This window comes from Heptranchias perlo, chromosome 16 (assembly GCF_035084215.1).
Source record: "Heptranchias perlo isolate sHepPer1 chromosome 16, sHepPer1.hap1, whole genome shotgun sequence".
In the NCBI taxonomy this organism is placed as follows: domain Eukaryota; kingdom Metazoa; phylum Chordata; class Chondrichthyes; order Hexanchiformes; family Hexanchidae; genus Heptranchias; species Heptranchias perlo.
Genome location: NC_090340.1, coordinates 35,480,228 through 35,504,569, shown reverse-complemented (window position 1 = coordinate 35,504,569; position 24,342 = coordinate 35,480,228). Strand labels below are relative to the sequence as shown.

General features: G+C 40.2%; 2 protein-coding genes across 6 annotated transcripts in view; one reads left to right on the top strand and one right to left on the bottom strand.

Moving 5' to 3' along the window:
* Positions 1 to 168: 168 nt before the first annotated feature.
* orc6 (origin recognition complex, subunit 6) lies at positions 169 to 15,673 on the top strand. 2 transcript variants are annotated; one of them, XM_067997938.1, is made up of 7 exons: positions 169 to 250; positions 5,059 to 5,188; positions 6,059 to 6,222; positions 9,989 to 10,078; positions 11,048 to 11,160; positions 11,269 to 11,340; positions 12,847 to 15,673. In XM_067997938.1, exons 1-7 carry the CDS (start codon positions 186 to 188, stop codon positions 12,969 to 12,971), a joined length of 759 nt encoding a protein of 252 aa, XP_067854039.1. In that variant the 5' UTR covers positions 169 to 185; the 3' UTR covers positions 12,972 to 15,673. The 2 variants fall into 2 exon arrangements, with proteins under 2 accessions (XP_067854039.1, XP_067854038.1); XM_067997937.1 differs by having other exon boundaries at positions 12,844 to 15,673.
* The window catches only part of mylk3 (myosin light chain kinase 3), a 62,982-nt gene continuing 53,943 nt past the window's right edge, over positions 15,304 to 24,342 (bottom strand). For 2 of the 4 annotated variants that reach the window (XM_067997934.1, XM_067997936.1), the window contains exons 12-13: positions 22,873 to 23,005; positions 15,304 to 21,534 (exon numbers count right to left, since the gene is read on the bottom strand). In XM_067997934.1, the coding sequence (XP_067854035.1) occupies positions 21,460 to 21,534; positions 22,873 to 23,005 (208 nt within the window). In that variant the 3' untranslated portion in view covers positions 15,304 to 21,459. Of the gene's footprint in view, positions 21,535 to 21,974; positions 22,064 to 22,872; positions 23,006 to 24,342 lie in introns of those variants that run through there. The other 2 variants (XM_067997933.1, XM_067997935.1) reach the window with 2 other exon arrangements.

The window sequence follows — 24,342 nt, the reverse complement described above, 5'->3', positions numbered from 1 at the left end:
AAAAGAAAATCCCAGAATGATTGCTATTCAAAATACCCAATCAACGGCCGCATTGAGAAACGTCATGGCGTTAGCGAAATGTCATAGCCTGTGATCGCTCCAGTAGGCGGGACAGGCAAAGCGCGGGAGGTTCATGAGCGTCATTCTTAGTTGCTGCGAGCTGAGCGCGCGGTGGGGATTTGAAGATGGAGCGAGAGGTGATCGCGAGACTGGCCGTTAAACTCGGAATCGAATCGAGGAAAGTGATCCGGTGAGTGCGGGAGCCGACCCGATTACACCTGACAATCGCCACTGTGGAGCCGACCCGATTACACCTGACAATCGCCACTGTGGAGCCCACCCGATTACACCTGACAATCGCCACTGTGGAGCCCACCCGATTACACCTGACAATCGCCACTGTGGAGCCCACCCGATTACACCTGACAATCGCCACTGTGGAGCCTCGCTAATAAGCTCCTTCCTCCCGGGCCTTCGCTTAGTCCCGGGGGTATGAGCGCTAATCCGGCCGCCTTCTGCTTTAAATGCAAAATAGTGCGGATGCTGGAAATCTGAAATAAAAGCAGAAAATACTGGAAATACTCAGCAAGTCAGGCAGGATCTGTGGAGAAAAAAAGTGTTAATGTTTCAGGTCGAAGACCTTTCATCAGAACTGGTTCAAAAGAGTTCTGTCCAAAGGTCTTCGACCTGAAACGTTAACTCTTTCTTTCTCCACAGATGCTGCCTGACTTGCTGAGCTTTTCCAGCATTTCCTGTTTTTACTTCTACTGCTTTCTTTTTTTTCTGTTCAGGAAGTTTGATGTTGGGACATTGATACAAATTAGGCCTGCCCTTCCCTCCTGGTGTCCACAGCCTGAAGTGTCAGATTGTGAGTGAGGCTGGTGTTGAGTTTGGCGCGCATCTTTATCAGGTACACGCAGCAGGCCAAGCAGCATCTGTGGAGAGAGAAACCGAGTTAACGTTTCAGGTGAAAGATGTGGCTGTGAAAGCGAGGTTTAGTAGTTTCTCTCCACAGATGCTGCCTGACCTGCAGAGTGTTTGCTGCATTTTCTGTTCTTGTTTCAGATTTCCAGCATCCGCAGTATTGTGCATTTGTTTTATCAGATACGCACCATAAAACATCATAAGCTATCTTTTCTCTTTACAGGTACTGACCAACCTGTGTATTGCCACTGTGCTCCTTACACAGTAAGCAATGCCATAGCTGTCTTCTTACATGCTACACTTGTGTCTTGATTATCTCTTGGTGTTGTACAATTCTACTCTGCAAGCTTAACACTTCATTGAGTCTACAGCACAGAAACAGGCGATTCGGCCTGACTGATCTATGTCGGCGTTTATGCTCAACAAAAGCTCCCTACTTCATCTAATCCTATCAGCATACCCTTCTATTCCTTTCTCCCTCGAGTGCTTATTTAGCTTCCCCTTACGTGCATCTGTGCTTTTTGCCTCAACTACTCCTTGTGGTAGTATGTTCCACATTCTTACCACTCTTTGGGTAAAGAAGTTTCTCCTGAACTCCCTATTGGATTTACTAGTGACTATCTTATATTGATGACCTCTAGCTTTGGACTCCCCCACAAGTGGAAACATTTTCCCTACGTTTACCCTATCAAACCCTTTCATTATCTTAAAGACCTCTATCAGGTCACTCCTCAGCCTTCTCTCTTCTAGAGAAAAGACCCCCAGCCTGTTCAGCCTTTCCTGATAAGGATACCCTCTTAGCTCTGATATCATCCTTGTGAATCTTTTTTGTACCTTCTGCAATGTCTCTATACCCTTTTTTTCTAATATGGAGACCAGAACTGTGCACAGTACTCCAAGTGTGGTCTAACCAAGGTTCTATACAAGCTTAACATAACTTCTCTGCTTTTCAATTCTGTCCCTCTAGAAATAAGCCCCACTGCTTGGTTTGCCTTTTTTGTGGCCTTATTAATCAGCGTCGCTACTTTAGTGATTTCTGCATCTGTACCTCAAAATCCCTTTTGCTCCTCTACCCCATTTAGACTCTTATTATCCAAGCAGTATGTGGCCTCCTTATTCTTCCTACCAAAATCCACCACCTCACACTTATCTGTATTGAAATTCATTTGCCAATTACATGCCCATTCTACAAGTTTATTAATGTCGTCTTCTTGCATTTTGACGCATTCTTCCTTTGTATTAGCTACACCACCCCCCCCCACCCAAATCTCGTGTCGTCTGCAAATTTTGAAATTGTTCTTCCGATTCCCGAGTAAATTGTGAACAACAATGGTCTCAGCACCGATCCCTGTAGGTAACCACTCCCCACCTATTGCCAGTCTGAGTAGCTACCCTTAACCCCCTACTTTCTGTTTTCTGTTTTGTTGCCAGCTTCCTATCCATTCTGCGACCCGTCCCCTGACTCCACATGCTCTGACCTTAGTCATGAGTCTACAATGCGATACCTTATCAAAGGCCTTTTTGAAAATCCAAATATATTGCATCATCTGTAATACCCTTTTCTACTCTTTTTGTTACTTCTTCAAAGAATTCAATAAGGTTGGCCAAGCATGAACTTCCCGTCTGAAATCCGTGCTGACTATTCTTTGTTATATTTTCGTTTTTTAGATGTTTTTATATTATATCTTTGCGTATAGATTCCATTATCTTTCCTACCACTGACGTTACGCAAACTGGTCTATAGTTCCCTGGACTTGTTCTATCTCCCTTTTTTAAATATAGGAATAACATTAGTTGTCCGCCTGTCCTCTGGCACTATTCTAATGATTTTTTTATATATATATGTAATAGTGCCTCTGCTATCTTCCCTAACTTTTCATACGCGTCGATGCAATCCATCCAGAGCAGGGGTTTTATCCTCTCTTAAGTTTGGTTAGTTTATCAATTATCTCCCCCCTTTCTATCTTAAATGTCTGAGATCTTTTTTGATCTCTTTTTCTAACGTCATACCCACCTGATAGATACTGAGGCAAAGTAACTATTCAATATTTCTGTCATTACCTGTGAGTTTATCTTGTGCATCCCTTAGTGGCCCTATCCCTATCCTGATTTTTGTTATTTATGTGTCTGTAGAATATTTTACTATTTCTATTTCTATTTCTATTCCTTGATAATTTAATTTCGTATTTCCTCTTTGCTTTCCTAATTTTTTTTTACTTCTTTCCTAACCTCTTCGAATTCTCTTTTGTCATCCTCTCCTTTATTGTCTATGTACTTAGGGAATGCCTTTTTCTTTAGTTTCAATTTTACCCTTATCTGTTTATTCATCCATGGTGTTTCATTATTGGCTGGTTTGTTCTTGTTTTTTAGAGGAATATATTTTTCCGGAACTTTTGATCATCATTTTAAATATTTTCCACTGCTGTTCTATCTCTTTGTTCCAGTTTACCTTCCCTAGTTCTATTCTCATCCCCTCAAAATTAACTATTTTCCAATCTATTACTTCGGTCTTTGTCTTACTTATGTCTTTCTCAATCATTATTTTAAACCTTATTATGTTATGATCGCTATTGCCTAAATGTTCCCAATGCTTATTTATCTGCTCTGGGTTCATTTCCTATTACTGGATCCAACAGTGATTCCTTTCTTGTTGAGCTTCTTACATACTGGGTAAGAAAGGAGTCCTGTGCATACTGTAAAGATCCCATTCCCCTTTCCCCTACCTCTTGCTAGTTTATTTGGGGGTAGTTGAAATCTCCCATGATTATTATTCAATGTTTTTTATTCATTTCATAGATTTGCCTACATATTTCTTCCCTTCCACTATTAGGTGGTCTGTAGAATATGCCTATTAACGTGATGGATCCCTTATCCTTTGCCTCAATCCTTATGGATTCTGTTTCTATCTTAATATTACTTACGTGCCTTTTTTCTATCACCATTATGTTGTCTCTAACTAGTACAGCTACTCCACACCCTCCTTCTTCCCCATTCTTTCTAAATGTGTTATATCCTGTGATATATAACTGCCAGTCTTGTTCTTTATGTAGCCATGTTTCAGTTATCCCTATTACATCTGGCTCCTTGCTATGAATTATTGCCTCCAGTTCCCCCGTTTTGTTTCGAATGTTGTGCACATTGCTGTACAGGCATTTTAATTTGTTTTTAATAATTGTTCCCCTCTATTTTTAAGTCATTTTGTACTTATGCTCTATAACTTTATTTGTTCCCTGACCATTTATGTTACCATTGTTCCTTACCTTGGTCTCACCTTTACATCATCTCCTATTTTCACCAGATCCCTCCCCCCCACCCCATCTTACTAGTTTAAAGTCCTATCCACAGCCCTATTTATCCTTTCCGTGAGAACACCGGTCCCATTCCGGTTCAGGTGGAGCCCGTCCCAGCAGTACAGCTCCTTCCTGTCCCAGAACTGGTGCCAGTGTCCCATGAAATGGAACTCCTCCTTTGACACCAGTCTTTCAGCCACGCGGTTACCTTCCTGATCTGCCTATCCCTATGCCAATTAGCACGTGGCTCGGGTAGTAATCCTGAGATTACCACCCATGAGGTCCTGTTTTTTAATATAGTTCCTAGTGGGCATAATGGGCACTTAAGGACAGTTTCCCAAAAGAAAATAAATACATTTGCACAAACCAGGCTCAAAATGCACAATCTTCTGTTGCTTTTGTTTAAAAGGAAAGTTTAAACCTGGGTATTAACATTTCTGTGAGAGTTCTGAAGTTTAAAAAATAACCAAACTGTGCCTGAAATTTGTAACCTCCTATCATTGAATACTCAATATGCTGGATCTTTTGGTGCTTATATAATTCCAGAAGATTGAGCACTAAGTGTTTTGTGTTCTGTGTGTTTTGTGGCTATTAACTTGAAAAATTGGCTTTAGTCTGGTTTATAAGCCTGAAGAGCAGTAGTTTCTTGTAACACAACGCTGCTATTAAATTACTGGAGTGAAATCTAAACATTTTTGAAGTTCTTTATCTATTCTGTCATGAATAAGAAAGCTTGCATTTCCATTGCTTAGGCACACATCACACTTTGATATGAAAGGTTTATACCGTACTTTTGCTCATCTGGTGTGAGGGAATCTTTTACATGCCTTGTCTCGTGTTTCAGAAAAGCAGAAGAGTACCTGCGCCTGTCGGAGGTGAAGTGCACAGGATTTTCTGCACATGTGACAGCAACCAGCATTGCAGTGATATGCCTCGACCTTGCAGCAACTTCGCTTAAACATCCACTTGACAAAGTAAGCCTAAATGGTTAAAGCTGTTGGAAAATTACAAGTTGTATCAGGAGCTCTGCATAGAGGAATTGGGTCAACTAGCTATTCAACGACTGGTGTGATCCAGCAACTTACTACCGCTGTGGTCTTACCTTTTCACTTTTTTCCACCCCACCACCAGTCTCTTGTGCAATCCTATGTGCCACATGCAGTTACTCTCGGGAAGCTTTAATTCATTAGAGCATTCTGCAAGTAAAGGAAATAGCTGTTTTGTTAGTGATTTCACAAGATATGCTCCAATGGAGGCTATAAGAAAGAAAGACTTGCATTTATATAGTGCCTTTCATGACCTCAGAACATCCCAAAGTGTTTTACAGCCAATGAAGTACTTTTGAAGTCTAGTCACAGTTGTAATGTAGGAAACACAGCAGTCAATTTGTGCACAGCAAGCTCCCACAAACAGCAATGAAATAAATTACCAGATTATCTATTTTAGGTGGTAGTTGAAGGATAAATGTTGGCTGGGGCACCGGGAGAATTCCCCTGCTCTTCTTCGAATGCTGCTGTGGGATCTTTAACGTCCACCTGAGAGGGCAGGCGGGGCCTCGGTTTAATGTCTCACCCAAAAGACTAGTGGAGGGGAATGTGTTGTTTAGAATTGCACAACTTAGTCAATATAGTAGTTTCACAGCTCAGGTTGTAAGCTTATCAGATGGGACTTTAAAAAGTGGACATTTTAAGATGAATCCATGACCAATCTGTTTAATTAAATTTGTTTCTGATTCTGCTTTTGTCAAATTTGCAGAGGGGTCAAATAGACCACAGGCAGTGCAATGTGATTTTTTTTCTCTGTGAAGAAAGTGCTTGTAATTTAAATTTTTACATATTTTCAAGGATTTTGTTCCAAGACTATCTGGATTAAACAAGAAGGTTTACCAGTCCCATCTGAAAGCTTTGGAGAGTATCCTTGGCCTACACTCCCAGCTAGGAATTCGAGACCTGGCAGTTCAGTATGGCTGCACACAGGCAGTAGATGCATCGGTCAAGATTCTGCAGAGGTAATAATTCTCCTTTTTTAAAAACATTTTACACAATTTTCTAAAACCACCTGGCTGCTGGTCTTTTTAAGTAATTTATTATTTGATTGTCTAAAGCTTATAAACTTGTAACTCACGTGACACTGGTGTTTACTTCATATAAATATTTCAATCATAAAGTAATATCTATTTGAGATGTAGCAGGTCACTTTAAATTTGATTACTGCTTGCTGAGAGTCTCTTGTTGCTGTTTAGATAGATGACTTAATGGGAGTTATTTGTCAAGTTAACATTGGTAACAATCATTTGATATTGTTTACCTAGGTGCAGGAGTCAACGCTAAATTAGATTTGATTGTTATATCATGAGGTCCTGCTACCAAGGCTCTCAAAGCTTGGCATTGTTCTGGGAATAGATGAAAGACTTGAGACAGGTTTTTGAGGAGAGGGCCCTGTTCTTTGAAGTTCACTGATGGACAGCTCTAGTCAGGAGCTGCTGATTCTGAGGATAAATATGACAGCTTTCATCCAGTTTTTCAATCCATCTGAGCCCTTCGAAATGGAGGCTGAAGGTTCCAGGGTGGTCAGACAAAACCTCACCTGTAAGTTTTTTATGTTACTTCTGTTGGTTGAAGTTTAGCATTACTAGGAGAGTCAGTGAAGTGTCAACATCTTTTTACTATTTTTGTATCTCCATAGAGGGGCAAGTTAAATATATTGTAATCAAGTGAAATCTGCCATTTTGATTTTCTGCTGTTGTGTTGTCTTCTCTTTGCTTTTAATAAATCTGATTTATAATTTATTACCTTGTTTGTAGTTTACAGCCTAAATTGCACTGTCTGATCCTGTTTATTCTTCTGCTATCCAAATCTAATGAGAACACAAGCTCATTGGAGTCCTGGACAACTCTGTTACCAGATATTGTGCAGACCAAGTCACAATCTAGTTCACTGGGAGTGAGGGCTTGCTTACAGGAATGGTCTTGGGTTGGAGCACAACAAAATACCTAATGAAGCTAGTATATTTAGTGGGAAAATTCTATCCCTGTTGAATCAATATTATATGCTAATAAAAAGGATACCTTGCATTCATATAGTGTCTTATCATGTCTTAAAGTGCTACAGATATAATGAATTACATTGGAGTGTGGTAACTGTTATTTAGAATTATTGCCAGATAATTGCAAAGCATGTGTTTGGAATGGTGTTTGGTTACCTTTAGGTGTGAGCTGTTGCTTTTCTTGATGCCCTGTGTGGAGCAATGCCTGCATATGGTGAATAAACCCACATTACTCCAAGAGTAATCAGTAACAAAACTTACTTGAATGAAACCCAAAGCTAGTTGTTCTCCAGCTTGCAACCCTGTTTTCAACTTTCAAAAAACACCAAAACTGCAGTCTGTATATTCCAGCTGTATTTAAACTAGTTACCATTGTTTCCCCTTGAATACACTTTAAAAATCCTGAATGTTGCCATACTGATCACTAATATATTTATCTGTATCAGTAAACAAACTCCATTGTCCATTTACCTTTATCATGAGTTCAGTACAAAAGACTATATATAAAGTTTCAATACACATACCCTGAAATCTGTTTTTTAAAAAAATTCTAATTGTCAATACTAACTTAACTTGGTATTCAAGCATAGAAATGATTCACCACCATGAGGTAACAGTGCTAATAACAGAGCTTTCCACCTCTCCAGACCCACAAAATTCAAACAGGACAAATGAGAAAATAAGAAATAGAAGTGCAAATTGGACTGAGTTGCCTGAGCTTTGAGGACCGAATTTCCAAGGCTCAGAGGCCACGTGTGGCTGTAAGGCTGCTGGTTGGCCAGCTATGCAATAGAATACAGCAATGATTTCTATACAATTTTATATAATCCCACTCCTATTGTCCCCCTATGCCCTTTAATATTCACATTTTTAAGTAATTATCTAATTTCCTTTTAGAATAACTTACAGACTTTTTCAACAGTGGTTTTGACGCACACAATTCCACATTCTACCCATACACGAGTGAATTCTTTTCTATCCTCTACATTAATTCTTTGGCTCAGTGATAGCAGCTCTGTGGGTTCAAGGCATACTTCACGAGTTGAACACATGACCTATGCTAACATTTCACTGCAGTACTGGGGAAGCAGCTCATTGTCCTGAACTGCTATTTTTCAGATGAGACATTAAACCAAAGCCTCATCTTATCTGCTCAGGTGGACTTAGAAGATTCCAGGGCACTATTTGAAGAAGAGGAGGGAGTTTCTCCTGGTGTCTTAGTCAACATTCATTCCTTAACCAATGCCACTACTCATCTCATTTGGTGTTTGTGGGACATTGTAAGCAAATTGGTGACTGTTTTTGCTCAAAAAATAACTATGACCACACTTCAAAAGCAGTTCAATGGTTGTGAAGTGTTTTATGATGTACTGATGATTTGAACGACTCTATAGAAATGCAAGTTTGTTCTTTGCTTTTGTGATTATCTTAAATTTGTGCCCTCTTGTTATCGTCTAACTGACCAGTGGAAACAATGACTATTTGCTTTATCATAATACTTCATAATCGTGGAGAGCTCCATTAGGTGTCTCCTTAACCTTCTCTATTCTAGTAGGGGAAAAATTGCCTGAACTTCTCAAGTCTCTTCACAACTATCCCCTCATCCGTAATAAATTTACATTGCATCTTTTCAGTTGGTTTTATATCCTTCATATAATAGGTGTGTATCATTACAACCTCATTTCTCTCTTCCCCCTACTCCCTTTAAAATCCTGCCATTTAAGGTGTATTTCCTTACCTATTCTTGCTTCTGCTAGCCTATCAAAATGGTCAGATGGTGGAAGATACAGTTCAATGTAAAAAAATGTGTCTTGCAATCGTTTTTGTAATTTGCTATATCCCCCAATTTGGTGTCATCCACAAATGTCAATATTGTTCACTTTGTTCCTAAATCCAGATAATGATATATAAAGTAAATGAGCAACCCAACATAGACCACTGTGGAACACCACTCACCACATCTTTCCAGTCTAAAAACCTTCCTTTTAGCCCTGCTCTTTGCTTTCCTCCCTTCAACCATTTCTATCCATATGGCCTAATTCTACTTAATTTTATGTGCCATCATTTTTGCCATATAGTACCTTATCAAATTCTTTTGAAAATCTATATAAACCACATCCACTGCATTTCCTTCATCTATCCTGTTATTTCATCAAAAAATCCTCTACGGTTCATCAAGCACGACATACCTTTTAGAAATAATTGCAAATAATTCATGTTTTTTCAAATGCTTAGTAATTTTATGCCATACTATAGATTGTAGTAATTTGCCGACACTTGAAGTGAGACTAACTGGCCTTTAGTTTGCTGGCTTGTCTTTTTTTAAAAAAAAAGAGTGGTGACATATTTGCCACTTTCCAGTCCTCTGGCATGATTTTTCTTCTCTCGGAATTTTGGAAAACTATTCAGAGTCTCCACTAATTCTTCCCTAGCTTCTAAGGATGCTTGGATCTAAACCATCAGGTCCCATTGATTTAATTTGTTAATCATAAGTTTGAGTAACTTCTTTCCATTTCTTTGAGTAATAATCTCCACTAATTAATCTACACCCATCTCTTTGTTCCAAAATCTTATTATCTATTGCCTCTGAAAACTGAGTCTCAAATCTTTGTTAAATTATGTTGTATGGTCAAAGCAATATGTGTGTATGCAGGTTTGACTGTGTCAATTTGCAATTGCTTATTTCTACTGGATCTTGTAAAAAAAAATTTTAAATTTTGCTCCTTCAGATATGAAGCCAGTCTGTCAGAAGCACAGCAGGGTGATCTTGATTTCTCAAAGCCCCTCTTCACCACTGCAGCTATAGTCACTGCATGCAAGTGAGTAGATATGGGATAGTTAAGACCTCATCCTTTTCATGTGCCTAATGCTTAGTGAAGTGCGCAATATAATTTAAAGTTTTGTGCTGTCAGATATGGATTGTTTGGTTTGCTCTGTACAAGAATTTAGTGGAAGGACAAACAGCAGCCTAAAATTCTCTTCCGGCAGCAGTTTGCATGGTTCACATAGATACTGCAAGGATGTGAAATCTTTTAGTACTTCTCCACTTTTGAATTATGATCTATTCATTAAAGTATGCTACTTGCCTTCAGTACAATCAAATAATGGCCAACATTACAAAGTGTCCGTGGAAACCAATTTAATTGCTCCACATCACCTGGTGATGTGGTGCTTTGTTCCTTTACACTAAAGTGCCAGTGCCTCCAGTTGGGGTAGATTTTTCCCTGAGTGGCGTTCAGTGGAGTGCCCACGCTGGCTGGCCGATATTCCCGACAGGAGGCCTGGTCAATTTTGAAGGCTGGCCCTCAGCATAGGTAGACAATGAGCACCCTGCGGCAACCCGCCAACTCTGGATTGGAAGAAGGTAGGTCTAGAGGGGAGAGGTCCGAAAATGGCAACTGGGGTCCTATATATGTCATAGGACCCTGAATTGCATATCAAGAAGGCCTACCGCTGAACTCAGCAGTAGGCCCTGGGGAAAATGTGGGCAGCCACACTGTTGGCTTGATCAAAGCGGTATGTCATTCCCTACCATTTTTGGATTGCTGCTGCTCCATTTCCGCAAGGTGGGATGCCTTAAAATCACTGTCGTTGTGCGGTTTTATAAATTAAGGGCAGGGTTACTTGTTGAAACTAAAACAACACATTCCAAAAATGTCTTTAATTCCTTCAAATTTTGAGACCTTTGAAAAAATCCATTATGATTTTTAGTGGTAGGAACCTGTTGTTTCATCACCGTTACTTCACTGACACCAAAATGCATTGTGGGTTATTCTGATCCCCGTTAGATGTTTGAAAATAAAGATTGATAAGACCAAGCTCGTTGCCTCATCCGGTGTGAAGAAGACTATCTTTGACCGACTCTGCACCCAGATGGAAATGTTTGGACAACGTATTTGCAGTAAGTTTTAAATCCTGCTTTGTCAGATTAATTTGAAAGAGCACAATCAAGGAGGACAAGACCATCATTGTGTTTCAGTAATTATTATTGTCTGAATTATTTTCAAAGATGAATCTGCTGAACAATCTAAACAGAATAAGAGGCAGAGGACATTACTGGAGTTATTAGAAAAGGAGGAAGGTATGAACAAACCTAGCTTGTTTTTACACTTGTGTAAAGGTTACTTAATTGCATTTAAAAGTCAACCCATTACTGTTTTTATTCCTTTTTTATAATTGAATTAAAGCTGAAAACCAATTTCATATGTATTATTTAATATTTTAACCTTGCAAACTCCTCCCCCCCCCCAAAAAAAATTTTTTTTAGGAATACATCTTTGCCACAAACACTACATGTGTTTGACTGTTTTCATCAAGGTTAGAGTCATTCATGGCACTACCATCTGTTAATAAATGTTTGCATCAGAAAATACTTAAAGCTTAAATATTATATGAATAGGGTTTATTAACATAAGAACATAAGAAATTGGAGCAGGAGTAGGCCAATCGGCCCCTCGAGCCTGCTCCGCCATTCAATAAGATCATGGCTGATCTGATCCCAACCACAAATCTAAAGAACACAAGAAGTCGGAGCAGGACCCGGCCACATAGCCCCTGGGCCCTCTCCACAGGGCATTGACCGATCCGAACTCAGCTTCATGTCCAATTTCCTGCCCGCTCCCCATAACCCCTAATTCCCTTTACTTCTAGGAAACTGTCTATTTCTGTTTTAAATTTATCTAATGATGTAGCTTCCACAGCTTCCTGGGGCAGCAAATTCCACAGACCTACCACCCTCTGAGTGAAGAAGTTTCTCCTCATCTCAGTTTTGAAAGAGCAGCCCCTTATTCTAAGATTATGCCCCCTAGTTCTAGTTTCACCCATCTTTGGGAACATCCTTACCGCATCCACCCGATCAAGACCCTTCACAATCTTATATGTTTCAATAAGATCGCCTCTCATTCTTCTGAACTCCAATGAGTAGAGTCCCAATCTACTCAACCTCTCCTCATATGTCCGCCCCCTCATCCCCGGGATTAACCGAGTGAACCTTCTTTGTACTGCCTCGAGAGCAAGTATGTCTTTTCTTAAGTATGGAGACCAAAACTGTATGCAGTATTCCAGGTGCGGTCTCACCAATACCTTATATAACTGCAGCAATACCTCCTTGTTTTTATATTCTATCCCCCTAGCAATAAAAGCCAACATTCCGTTGGCTTTCTTGATCACCTGCTGCACCTGCATACCAACTTTTTGATTTTCTTGCACTAGGACCCCCAGATCCCTTTGTACTGCAGTACTTTCCAGTCTCTCGCCATTAAGAAAATAACTTGCTCTCTGATTTTTCCTGCCAAAGTGCATAACCTCACATTGATCTAATGTATGTATGCCTATGAGCAATTGGATTTACAAATAGTTCAAATAGGGTCTTGAGCCATAAAAAACAAACTTGTGAAAGAAGCATTCACTTCACTTCTGTCCTGTATTTATTTTCTTCAAGCAGACTAGTCAAGTTACTGAAGTGTGGTATTCTTTAACTGTCCATTACAATGGCAAAAATCAATTGGTGTGAATCAAGTATAAAATACTGACCTCATTGAATCGATCTTTATTTTGTAAAAAGTAAAGCTGTTCTAATTATTAGCAGATGAAGAGGTTGCAACAGAACCCAAACGGGAAAAGCCTGAATCTAAAGCAACAAAGAAACAGGATTATGAAGACTGGAAAAGGAGAATTCTAGAAAATGCAACCAACACCAAGATGAATTCTTAGTTCATCCTTTGTGTTTAAAGAAAACTGCAGCACTCACTCGAGATTAATGCGGTATAACTTATTGGGGGGCAGGTAAGGAAGAAATATTGAAATTCAGATACCATGCCAGTTGAAATATTGATTTATTGTAAGATTAGAATTTTGTTTTCTGTTAACTTTGTTTTAGAGACCTAGCTTTCAAACTTTGACCTCCACAATATGTGCATCTCAATCTGTAAATGTGAAGCCTGGCTTTGGCTGTATAGACTATTCGGATGCATAACTTAAATTAATTTAGCATACTTTGCAACTAATAGTGGTTTTACTACCCTTCCCACCCTACCACAGAAGGCAAGAGGGATTTGTGGCTACAGAAGGAACTAAAACAGACAGAAAAGTCCTCAACCCCTTTTTTGAAAAGTAATTTTTACAATTTTAATATTTCATTGTGTACAGTTTAGGAAAACCATGCCTTTTAAATTCTGTTACTTTTATTGATAATTTGAAGTAGAATTTATGTTTTAACTTTCTTAACATTATTGAAAAATTAAAATGTGTCCAAAGTTTGTCCTGTTTGTGCTTAGGAATCATTTCTCTCTTCCACAGCACAACCAAAAGAGATGCAGAGTCTGGTGAAAATGATTGTAGTTTGAGCCTTGAGGGTAAATTTTCCAATCCTTTGTGCACAAATAAGTTACTTTACCCACTGAGCATATGTCAGAAAATCATGGGCCTGCAATTCTCTGAGTGCTCACGGCATGATGGGCACCTCATTATGTGTGAGAACTCTGAAATCTATACGATAGTGTAATACTGGTCATTTTACCCCTACCAGTAGGGAGGGAACCATTAATATTTACATTTCCACAATGTGCTGGTCACAAAGAATTGATTCATAGTCTTTCACATGTTAATGCACTTTTTTTTAAAATGATGGTTGGTACACAATGCCGATCTTGTGTCAGTAGCTGAGAGTTATGAGTCTGTTTGTAGCTATGAGGAGAAGTTTGTCCAAGTGTATTTTCTTTTTAGTTGCCTGCCTTCTCTCAGAAGGTGACAGCATATGCTTTGCTAGAAAAATGTATAATCTCGCATGAGAAAGTAGACATCGCCAATAAGCTATTATTTCCTGAAATCCACGTGCACTTTCCATCAGGAGTGACAGGATAGCAGTGAGAAGCAGGAACCTTGATTGTATCTTTTTGTTTCCAGTCCTTTGCCATGGAACACTTAGGCCAATGGTAGTGTCTCTATTGCTGTCCAGCTAAGATTAGCTAACTTGGCATAGAGTGGCATTTGATCATTCTGGTCTATATGCTTATAAATTAATGTAGTCTCAAGCCATATGGATCAGAATTTCTTAGGTTTGATCACCAGTCTATTGTCTTTACCCAATGGAACAATGAGAGCCATAGGGTAATACCTAAATACATCATCAACAACTTGCATTTATATAGCACCTTTAATGTAGAAAAACATCCCAAGGCTCTTGGGCAGTTTTGTTTTGCTGTAATAATAGACTATACTTTGGCTTAATTTTTCCTCTTAGCAATTGTTTTTGTTGGTATTTCACAGGAACATTAGGAACCGGAGTAGGCCATTCAGCCCTTCAAGCCTTCTCCGCCATTCAATTAGATCATGGTTGAACTGGACTTCAACTCCATTTACCCGCCTTTCCTCCATATCCCTTGATACCTCTACCTATCAAAAATCTCTGGATCTCAGTATTGAAAGCTTCAATTGTCTTGGATTCCAGAGACTTTTGGGGTAGAGAGTTCCAAATTTCTACTATCCTTTGTGTGAAAAAGTGCTTCCTGACTTCACTCCTGAATGGACTAGATCTAATTTTAAGATTATGTCCCCTTGTTCATGATTTCCCCCATCAGAGGAAATAGTTTCTCCGTATCTATCTTATCAAATCCGTTTAATATTTTAAACATCTGGTACAGATCACCACTCAATCTGCTATACTCCAGGGAATACAAGCCAAGATTATGCAACCTCATAATTTGTTCCTTTCAAGCCCCGTTATCATTTTGGTGAACCTGCACTACCCCCCCCCCCCCCACTCCTCCAAGGCCAATATAAACTTCCTGAGGTGAAGTGTCTACTGTCTGCTCACCCTTACTGACATTCTTTCTTTCAACTGCTGTGATATTGTCTTTTAGCAATATTGCTACTCCTCCTCCTCCTTTCTCTATCCTTTCTAAAAACATTATAGCCTGGAATATTAAGCCCCCATTCATGCCAAGCTTGTAGCCAGGTCTCTGTAATGGCTACCACATCGTACCCTTTAAGCTGAATTTGTGTTTCATCTGGAAAAAAATATTCTGCTGTCAAATTAAAACAACTATTCAGTGTGAGAGATAGGTTTTATTTGTGAATGTTGAGTTACATTTCAAAGTGAGATAATGCAATAATATCTCGACATGTATTTACCAATAAAACCAGTCTTGCTATTTCTTAGTATTTAAGTCTGCCTTCATGGAAGGTCATACACGCTACATTTTGTACTGCACCATGGAGTCAGTGATGGCTGAAAACAAACATGTTCAGTTACAAAGCATACATTACATGCAATTCACATTTTAATTCTCAAAATTGCAGCAGCCATTCATACAGAAACTTGCAGAGTTTTTTTTTAAGTGAATTTGTTAAACGTGCATGTAGATAAAGCTTTTCATTGTATTTATAGAAAAAAATGTTCAATAAAAATGCAAACTAAAACATGCACTTGCCTCAGTCTGTTTCAGAAGAAGCTATCATATTTCCCCTTTCATCCCCCTCCTTTGCATACATAAGAATGGCTCTATTCTGAAATTTTGTTGGGGGGGAAGAGAAAGCATAACTTCCTCCAGCTGAAATTGATGAGTTCAGTGAACTTGTATAGGTGGCTGCAGTGTTAATTGTAGTACCCGCTCATGGAAAGTTAAATAAATGGGAAGCCCGGGTTCATAGGGGAATGCCACTTTGCAAATCATCATGGCTGAACAGTGTATTGCCATTGCAGTTACTTGTGTGTAGTTATGCAAAACTACTGATGTCACAACCTCCGTGTTCAGTTATGTTGTTGCATATGGGAGGGTGAAACATTTTTACCTTTCTGCTAAGCTTTGAAACCCTTCAGAATTCAGGAGTAATCAACAATTAATCTGAAAATTAAGAAAAGTAGTGTGTGTTATATATGAAGTCACTGCAATAAACAATCTTTCAAAGAATGAGGCACAAAGCACTTGTGCACTGGCCTGAAGAAAGTCAAAATGACATCACTTTGCAGTCCAAAAATATTGAGTTACCTACAATCCTAAGATAGGCAGTTCTTCTGGAATCTGAATCTGTCCAGACCAATGACTTTGGATTGTCCAATGCAGCTGCCAATGAGTACAATTTTCTCTACCTCAAGACCATAAAAATCGATGCTGGTGCACATGTGCTCTGACTTTCTTTAGGGCCTATGAAGAGGTTGAGACCAAGGGCAGGGCACAGCTTCCACCTGCCAGTGACATGCGTGGCTAACTGCTAGAATGGGCAGGCTTAACTAAGTATCATAATTGTGGGTAGTGCTCCTGGTGCCGGCAGCAAAAAGACCAAATTCCGGATCTCATTTCTCAGATGCTGACCCAGCGGTGCTATTGGAGCATGTGAGCATGCAAAGAATACTTGCAAGAGAGGAAGCCAGTGAAGGGAGTCACAAGAACCATGTAGGGAGAGATGGCTGAGTGCCACCTTGCTCACATTCAGGGTGGAAGGAAGTTCAATAACTTGATGAGGGCAAGCAAGGTAAGAGAACTGCAACCTCTCACTATTCACTGTCACCATGGGACCCCCCTCCACTCCTCAGGCTCACTCACTTTTTCGATGGACTGCTAAATCATCATACATTATGCACTGTGGTTCAATGGCTCTTTCACCTGGAACCTGTGTCTTACAACTCTAACCTCTTGTTGATACAGGGTCCTCCTAGCACTTGTCCTCCCTGTAACAACAGCTGTCTGTTGGTACCTGGGAGATATCCTTCAAATGCCTGTCCTCATTTAATGTTACTCTTGCTACAGGAGAAAATGGCTCATAAAGCCCAAGAGAGGCAGGCCATGGGAGAGGGGTTGAGTGGATCCCTGACATAAAGCAGCTCAATCCTTATGAGGAATAAGCAGTAGGGCTGCTGCGGGGGAGGGGGTACTCCATATTGGCTATCAGCAAAGGAGAGGTTAGTGGGTTGTGAGTGTGTAAACTGCTGCCAGCACCTGCTGCAGTACGTTACTAAACCCAGCAGCCACAAAACTCCAGAACATTGCTATCTTTATCTGGTTCCTCTCCCTGGGTAGTGCACACCCATTTTTAGCTCCTTTGCTCTTCTTCCACAGATCATTCGGAGCACTGAGAGGGGGAAACTGGTCCCTCATTTACCCCCAGCATCACTTGCCCTATTCCTACTCACCAGCTCAGACTTTCACCTCAGGAAGAAGGATGAGGAATTAGCCCTAGGAGAGTCACAGAGCATAAGGGAGCCGGAGGAGTGAGGGAGGGGTGGAAGAGGGCAGTGCCCTTCCTGAACAAAGGCTATGAAGAAAGCTGCCCCTGGCTGAGGAGCTAGTGGACTTGGGTCCTTGGGTCGTGCTCTGAAAAGGATGTTTGATGAGCATCACATGTATGTTTAGGCACTGAGGTCCATCTCACAGGATGTGCAGCAGATGATAAAGATGACAGTGCAATCCAATGCCCTCGTGCAGTAACAGCAGGGATGCATCTTCCTCATTGCAGATGCCAGTGAAGAATATGGCAGCTTCATTGTAGACTGCAACCGTTTTCCCTTCAGAAGTGGCCCAGGACAAGTCAGTGCCTACTTTTCAGAAGCATAGACTGCAGCTTTCAGGCCCTTAAGGATAGCGCTGAGAAAATACTGTTTTCTATATTTCAAATACTCTGGGCCAGGTTACAAAAGACATTCCTTTGGGGCTTTCAGGATCTTGTTGGACCCATTAAATCAGCCCTCCCACGGATCAGTGGCCACTACGAACCTGTGTTCGGCAACCAGTAGCATGACAGGAGTCCTCTGAAATGACGCTGTTCTCTCAGGATAGTAGCACATATCAGCCCTCATGCCAAGCCCCTAAGAGGCCTACTCAAATAGCACAGAGCTCATTAGTTTTCTTGCGATCTGCTTGGAGTGAAGTGGCATGGTTGATTTCTGTGAAGGGATTGGAGCAGCCACAAATGCTGGGGAAATGTTGTGATGGACATGTATTCAGGGCAGTGATGTTAATCCACTGAGAATGTCTAATCTGTTTATGTATTTCCCTGGCAGCTGGGATGGTAACCTCCTCTAAATCAAGAGGATCCTGATGTTGAGTTCTAGGTGCTTCTGCCTCCACATCAGCCAGGCCTTCCTCCTCAGGGGTTCCAGTTCCAGTCCTTTTGAATTGTGAAGTTGTGCGGAGCACAGCAAGCAGCTATGCGATTCCCATACTACATTGCTCTCCTAATCTATCAAGGCACCGGAACCTTCCCTTCAGAACCCCAGTTACCATTCTGGTGGCTGAAGTTTGGGTGCAGAAGTTAACACACATCACCTAGGACATCCTTGGTGAATCTAAGTCTGGAAACATATCTTTTCACCCATGCCTTTGTAAGAGCGCTGATGCCTACATACTTATTTGAAGGAGGGTACAAATGGGCTGGTCTTAGCCTTTTCCTATGCTGCCAAACTCTCCTGAATTGCTTTTGGGTGTCCTCTTCTTCCATCAGCATAGCATATAAAGGAATTCCCAAAGGGAAACGTTTGGTGTTAAGTTGTGTACTTTATTGTACGTGGAGGTCATAAAGTTGTAGGTGACCAGAGAGTCTCTTACTCTGCCAGTTTGAAAAACAAATTAACAATTAATTGGGGGAAAGATGCAGGCCATGCTGAAATATCAGCAAAACTTCTTCAGGCTCAGATCTCCTTTGAAATAAGCATTTTCACCAGGATTAGCTGAATTTGGCAAGCCACAATGCCTCTTTTATACCATCATAAGTTATACAGAGTGCAATGGGGTGGTAAGGACAGGAATTTTAATGTTTGATGTTATTACCAATTACTTTGCATGACAATGTGACAAACGAGCAGGCAGAGGAAGTGCCTGCCTCTACATCCTACATTACAACAGTGACTACACTTCAAAAGTACTTAACTGGCTGTAAAGCGCTTTGGGACACCCTTAGGTCATGAAAGATTCTTTCTTCTTTACATCCTGTCTCAAAATCTGATCCTCTAAACAGTCCCAAGCTTCCATTTCACTAAAACCAGCAAGAAATTCAGGGCCATTGTTGGACCAAAGTAAGAGTAACTTTTACTCTGTACCTGACTGTGCCAGATCTGACCTGGCAGTACTCGATGCCGAGAGTGGGTACCCAAAGTAGAAGTGTTTCATTTCCCAGTAACAATATCAGTTACCTGGATGAGCACAAAAAATCATAAACCAATTTAAGAAAATATTGTCAGTCTATCTCAGTGGAATTATCCTTTAACAAATAAACATTGCAGAATATAGGCTAAGAAAATGCATTCTCAAAATTTCATTAAATAAACTTACTATTTGTCTCCCATAGTAGCTGCTTAGATATTTTAAAAATCAAATAATTCCATAAGCTGTAACATGATTTGCCTTGTGTATCTATCAACAGTTTTGAATTTGCTAAGTACCTGGGGTTGTCACCAGAAGATTAGCTGCTGCATATTGTGTATGTGATTTAGTCTGAACCACTTTCCAAACCAAAATTGTGTTTCAGTAACTAAAGATGCTAGCGACCTAAGCATACCTGCCAATGAATGCACTCTTTCAATCAGCACTAAACTTTTGTTGCTATCCAACATACTCCTAGCATTTGGAAAACCTAATTCATTAATCAAGTGTTAAATTAGGGTCATTTTAACTTTTGCCGATAGTGTAAACCAGGCAATATCAGATTGACTGCCTGTTCTACACCTTCCCCAGTATCCTTTCCATTGACTTCACCCCCTGTTATTTTTTGTTTTGCCATTAATGCTGCTGCTGTTACTCATGAGGTGTGGAATCCTAAAGAAAACTAACACAAATCTTCGATAATCTGCCAACGAGGTCAGCAATGCTGAGAGTCCTTGGATATTGAAATATTCTAATTTATTATTGTGGTACTTGCAGTGCTTTTATTTATGACAAGACACATCTTTTGTGACCAAAGTTACCACATGTGGAATTTTCCAGTGCCGTGTACATTGGTTTTACATTTAAATAGGTTAGTTACTGTCACCACCACAGCTATGTTTCTCTACTAATGTCAAGAGTTTTAAAATCTATAATACTAATGCTGGACAAGCAGCAAAATGCTATGGACTGCATGGATTTAAAAAAACTATTAAAGACGGCTGATAGCTGAAATTTCACATGGCTGAGCCCAGGCTGGTCGAGGATACGCTCTACCTGTGCTGGGAAGGTGGACAGGGAACAGTATCCTCTTTTTTTACTGAAGAGGCCGCTGGGTTGATGAGGCCTGCATTGTTTTGCCCCTATCACTGCAACTGTTGCCAATCAACATTATTGAAAACTCAGTAATGATGCTTGGAAAATCACACCCTGTATCTTACAATATTATGATCAGATTACTGTACTGAACTCAAACGCAAAGCTACTGAAAATTCATTTGAAGGTTCCTCGGACACTGGCCATAAATACATTTTCTGAAATGTTATTACATTTTATAAAATTAGCAACTAACCACATTTCAACTATATAAAAAATTATTATTAACAGGAGTCCATGTACTCCCTTCGATCTAATACAAAAGGATTGCTAGATGCAGAGCCACGGCTTGACATTCACAGTAGTAATATTTTGATTATCAGGTACGGCTCCCCACACCTTTATCAACATAAATATTTAAATATTAAAGTTTAATTTTTTTTTAAATCAAAAAAGTTAATGTAGAATTAGTTTGCTCGTGTTTCATCCCTCAAGGGATTTCATTTCACTTTACACCATTCAAAATCTGTTGCTATTTACTAGAAATATATTTGTAACAATTTCCAACTTGCTACATTGTAGGATGAAACATACTTTTTAGAACTCAATCTTATCAGATTCTCATTTCATCAACATGTCAAACGTGTATTATTGTCAGTGGTTAAAAGGTTCATTTTGTGTAATTCTCAAATATAATTTTTGTAGAGAGCAAAGAAATATCCCGACAGAGATTGCTTTTCATTAGAGTGGCAAAGATACCAATGCCAGCTCTTCCCCTTATGCTGCTAAGTCTCTAAGGAAAAAAAACCTGCCACATTTCTGCAGTTAAAGGGTAACATTGTTACTTTTGTCAATCACTTTGACCACAACAGTAAGAACAGTATCAAAAATGTTTAAAGTGCAGCATCTGGATGCAGGCAACAGCAAAATGGAGTAAATTCATTGATCCTCCACTCCTCTAATGGTAGCGTGCTGCATTTTTCAATTATCAGTTTGCTCCATTTCTTTTGTATTTGGGTCCCAGTCACAGCCTAAGCACATTTGGATAAACTCTGCTGGTTGATCTTCCTGAACCTGTTTGCGGCAGCAACTGCATAATAATTTTTCTGTAAACATAAATGAAAAGGCAACGTTTAGCTTGCCTGCTCTTTAAAAACAATGATAGCGTTCCCTTCACCCCCGGCACTTTACTTTATTATGAGGTCTCTTGTCAGTTTCACTCTTGGAAGACGTGCAATAGCATCCTGTGGCGATACACCCTACAATTTCATCTCCCTGTGGACAAGTATCTGGCCTCTCAGTTTCTCCTCATCATAATATCATCATAGTAATCAGATGAAGAACTACACGTCATCGCAGGTATTTTGATATTTAATAATCATTCTGAAATGGTGTAACTTCATCATTTCATAGTACTTCATTATGAAAATAGTCAATACTTTCAAAATCCCTGACTTTGGAATCATGTAAAGAGCACATTCTAATGAGAACCACATTGTAGAAAAACATTTTCACTATTAGTGAGAGTACTGGAATCGTACTATACCCAAAGCTGTGTTATAATATTGTTGGGTTGCTGGATTCAACATACTGTATGATTTTCAATCCACTTATTTTATAAATCTGTACAATTATCTGAAAAAGAAAAAAAATTGTCACGGCTTGCCTGATGGCATGGTAGGTAGATACACCATCTGGTGTTGTACAAAGACATACAGACCAGGTTTGATCCATAATTTGTGATTAATCAGCTGATCCCAGCTGGGATATCAGTGGCAACACTCAATATCCCAGGCCTAAGAGGAGAAACAAGCACAATTTTTCTATGATCCCCGTTGAAAAGTTCATATGTATTGATATTAAGGGAAGACGTGATTAGGGTGGGTTGTGCTGTTCCTCATGAGATTCAGTGCATGGCTCTCACACAAAGAACAACCACTTGGCCGAGTACTGGAGGACTGCTAGCACCTGTGGAACTGGACACCAAATCCCTGACTTCAGAAGAAAAAAGAAAGTTAGGCAGAAAGTATAAAATATGGACACTGTTCCTCAACACAACAACCCTTCTCTATAACATCCTGGGTGGACAAAAAGCCTCTGATTAGTGTAGATTGTTAAAATAACAAAATCGTATATAAAGCAGAATATGCTATTTATTACAACTTATTTTATGTTAAATTCCCAAAAACTGTTCTGGAGACCTTATCCTCAATATTTACTGACTGTTTTAATATGTAGATTAATCCAGCCCCACCTGTAAAATAAGCAATCCAGGATTGACTTTAGGTGGTTCTTATAGACAAGGGCTCTCCTTACAGTTTCAGATCTGAACGATGAATGGATTGTTCGTAAATGATGTAATCATGTTGCACAGGGTGGTCTATTTTTCCTAAATATTGTACACATAATCAAAATTACTTAAATTAAAGTAAATTAAATATTACCTTCCATAAGCGCTGTGCGATGTACTTCTGCAGCATCACTTGCGATCTGAGTCGAACCCTACACTTCTTTGCTTTTTCGGGTAAGTTGTTCAGCCAGTTGTGTTTCAGACACTGTGCAGCACTGAATCTGCTACTAGTAACATTGAAAACATGCAGTATTAGTATTGGAGGCAAATATATACTAGCCATTTTGTAATGTAGAAAACATTGCAGAATTAAATCTGTTTAATATGTCCTTCCTATGGTTCTGGCATCAGTGTGTTCTTCTCTTGCTGGGATATTGCCACAGAATCAGCAAGATGGAGATGCAATTACAGCAGGCTGAGGTGTAAGATTCTTACCCTCCTTGTGGAAAGTAACACATTGGTCCTGATATTTACGCAGGACCTCATTTTTAAAAATTCTCTCAATTTCCCGGCCGGCAGCCAGCCAGATTGAGATGCTGGCTGGCTGCAGTGCGGGAAGGGCTGCGTTGGTAGGCCGCAGCTAGAGAGTGGGGAGTGGGGAGGGAGGGAGAAATCAGAAAGGCCGAGTGGGGAGATCAGAAAAGCCGGGGGGGGGGGGGGGGGTTGGGGGAGTGGGGAGATCGGAAAGGCCAGGGGGTGAGATCACGGGTCAGGATGGGGCATTGGATCGTAGGGAGGAGGCCGATTGTGAGGAGGGAAGCAGGTTAGCTTGAGTGGCCGGGGGAAGCACTCCTATTCCTCTTGGCCCACAAGCAGTGCTGGAAAAGCACTTACCTTCTAAATCCTTCCACTCTCGCCTCCTTTCAGCTGCCTGGCTTCCCAAGCCCTGGGAAACCCGACCCGCAGCCATTAAATTTAAAACTGTGGTAAAATTTGAGGCACGCAGCCTCATTAAAATATTTAAATTATGGACCCACCTCTGGAGAGCACGTTATTCGCCCACCCCCAACCCACCTCCATTAAAACAGGAAGTGGGCTCGTTAGGGTCAAGTTTCAATTTTTGACATTTTAACTCCCCCCCCCCCCCCCCCCCCCTCCTATCTTCCGCCCATCCTGGGGGGTTAAAATTCACCCCACTGATTTCTATAGAGAGGCTACACTCGAAAATTCAACTATGAACTTCTAAATCTTATCCAACGTGAGGCAGACAGGCCATTATCACAAACCCCTATCAACCCGATCTACAATCTGTTGTGTAGCCAACATTTGCAAAATCCCTTGAACGAACCTGAGGATTTTTAAATCAAATGTTATCACATCATTTTAATCACATAAAAAATTAGATTTTTGCACAGTTGTGTCATCAGTATATTGAAGCAATAAAGTTACTGAAGAATTAAGCTCCAAGGCAAATGATGAACAGAGGGAAGGGTGGAATTCCACTGTTACCAGAAACAGCAGCGACCAACATAAAATGTACTTTCACCTTGCCTGCTTTATGCTGGGGTTGGGAAGGGGGAATTTGGCTTCTGTAAATCTACAAAGATGATGCTAAATCAGTTGT

Excerpts from the sequence above, each read along its gene's own strand:
- orc6 (XM_067997937.1), top strand. The coding sequence starts at position 186 with ATGGAGCGAGAGGTGATCGCGAGACTGGCCGTTAAACTCGGAATCGAA. Across the intron at positions 5,189-6,058 it reads TTAAACATCCACTTGACAAA|GATTTTGTTCCAAGACTATC; the intron begins GTAAGCCTAAAT and ends CATATTTTCAAG. Across the intron at positions 11,161-11,268 it reads GTTTGGACAACGTATTTGCA|ATGAATCTGCTGAACAATCT; the intron begins GTAAGTTTTAAA and ends TTATTTTCAAAG.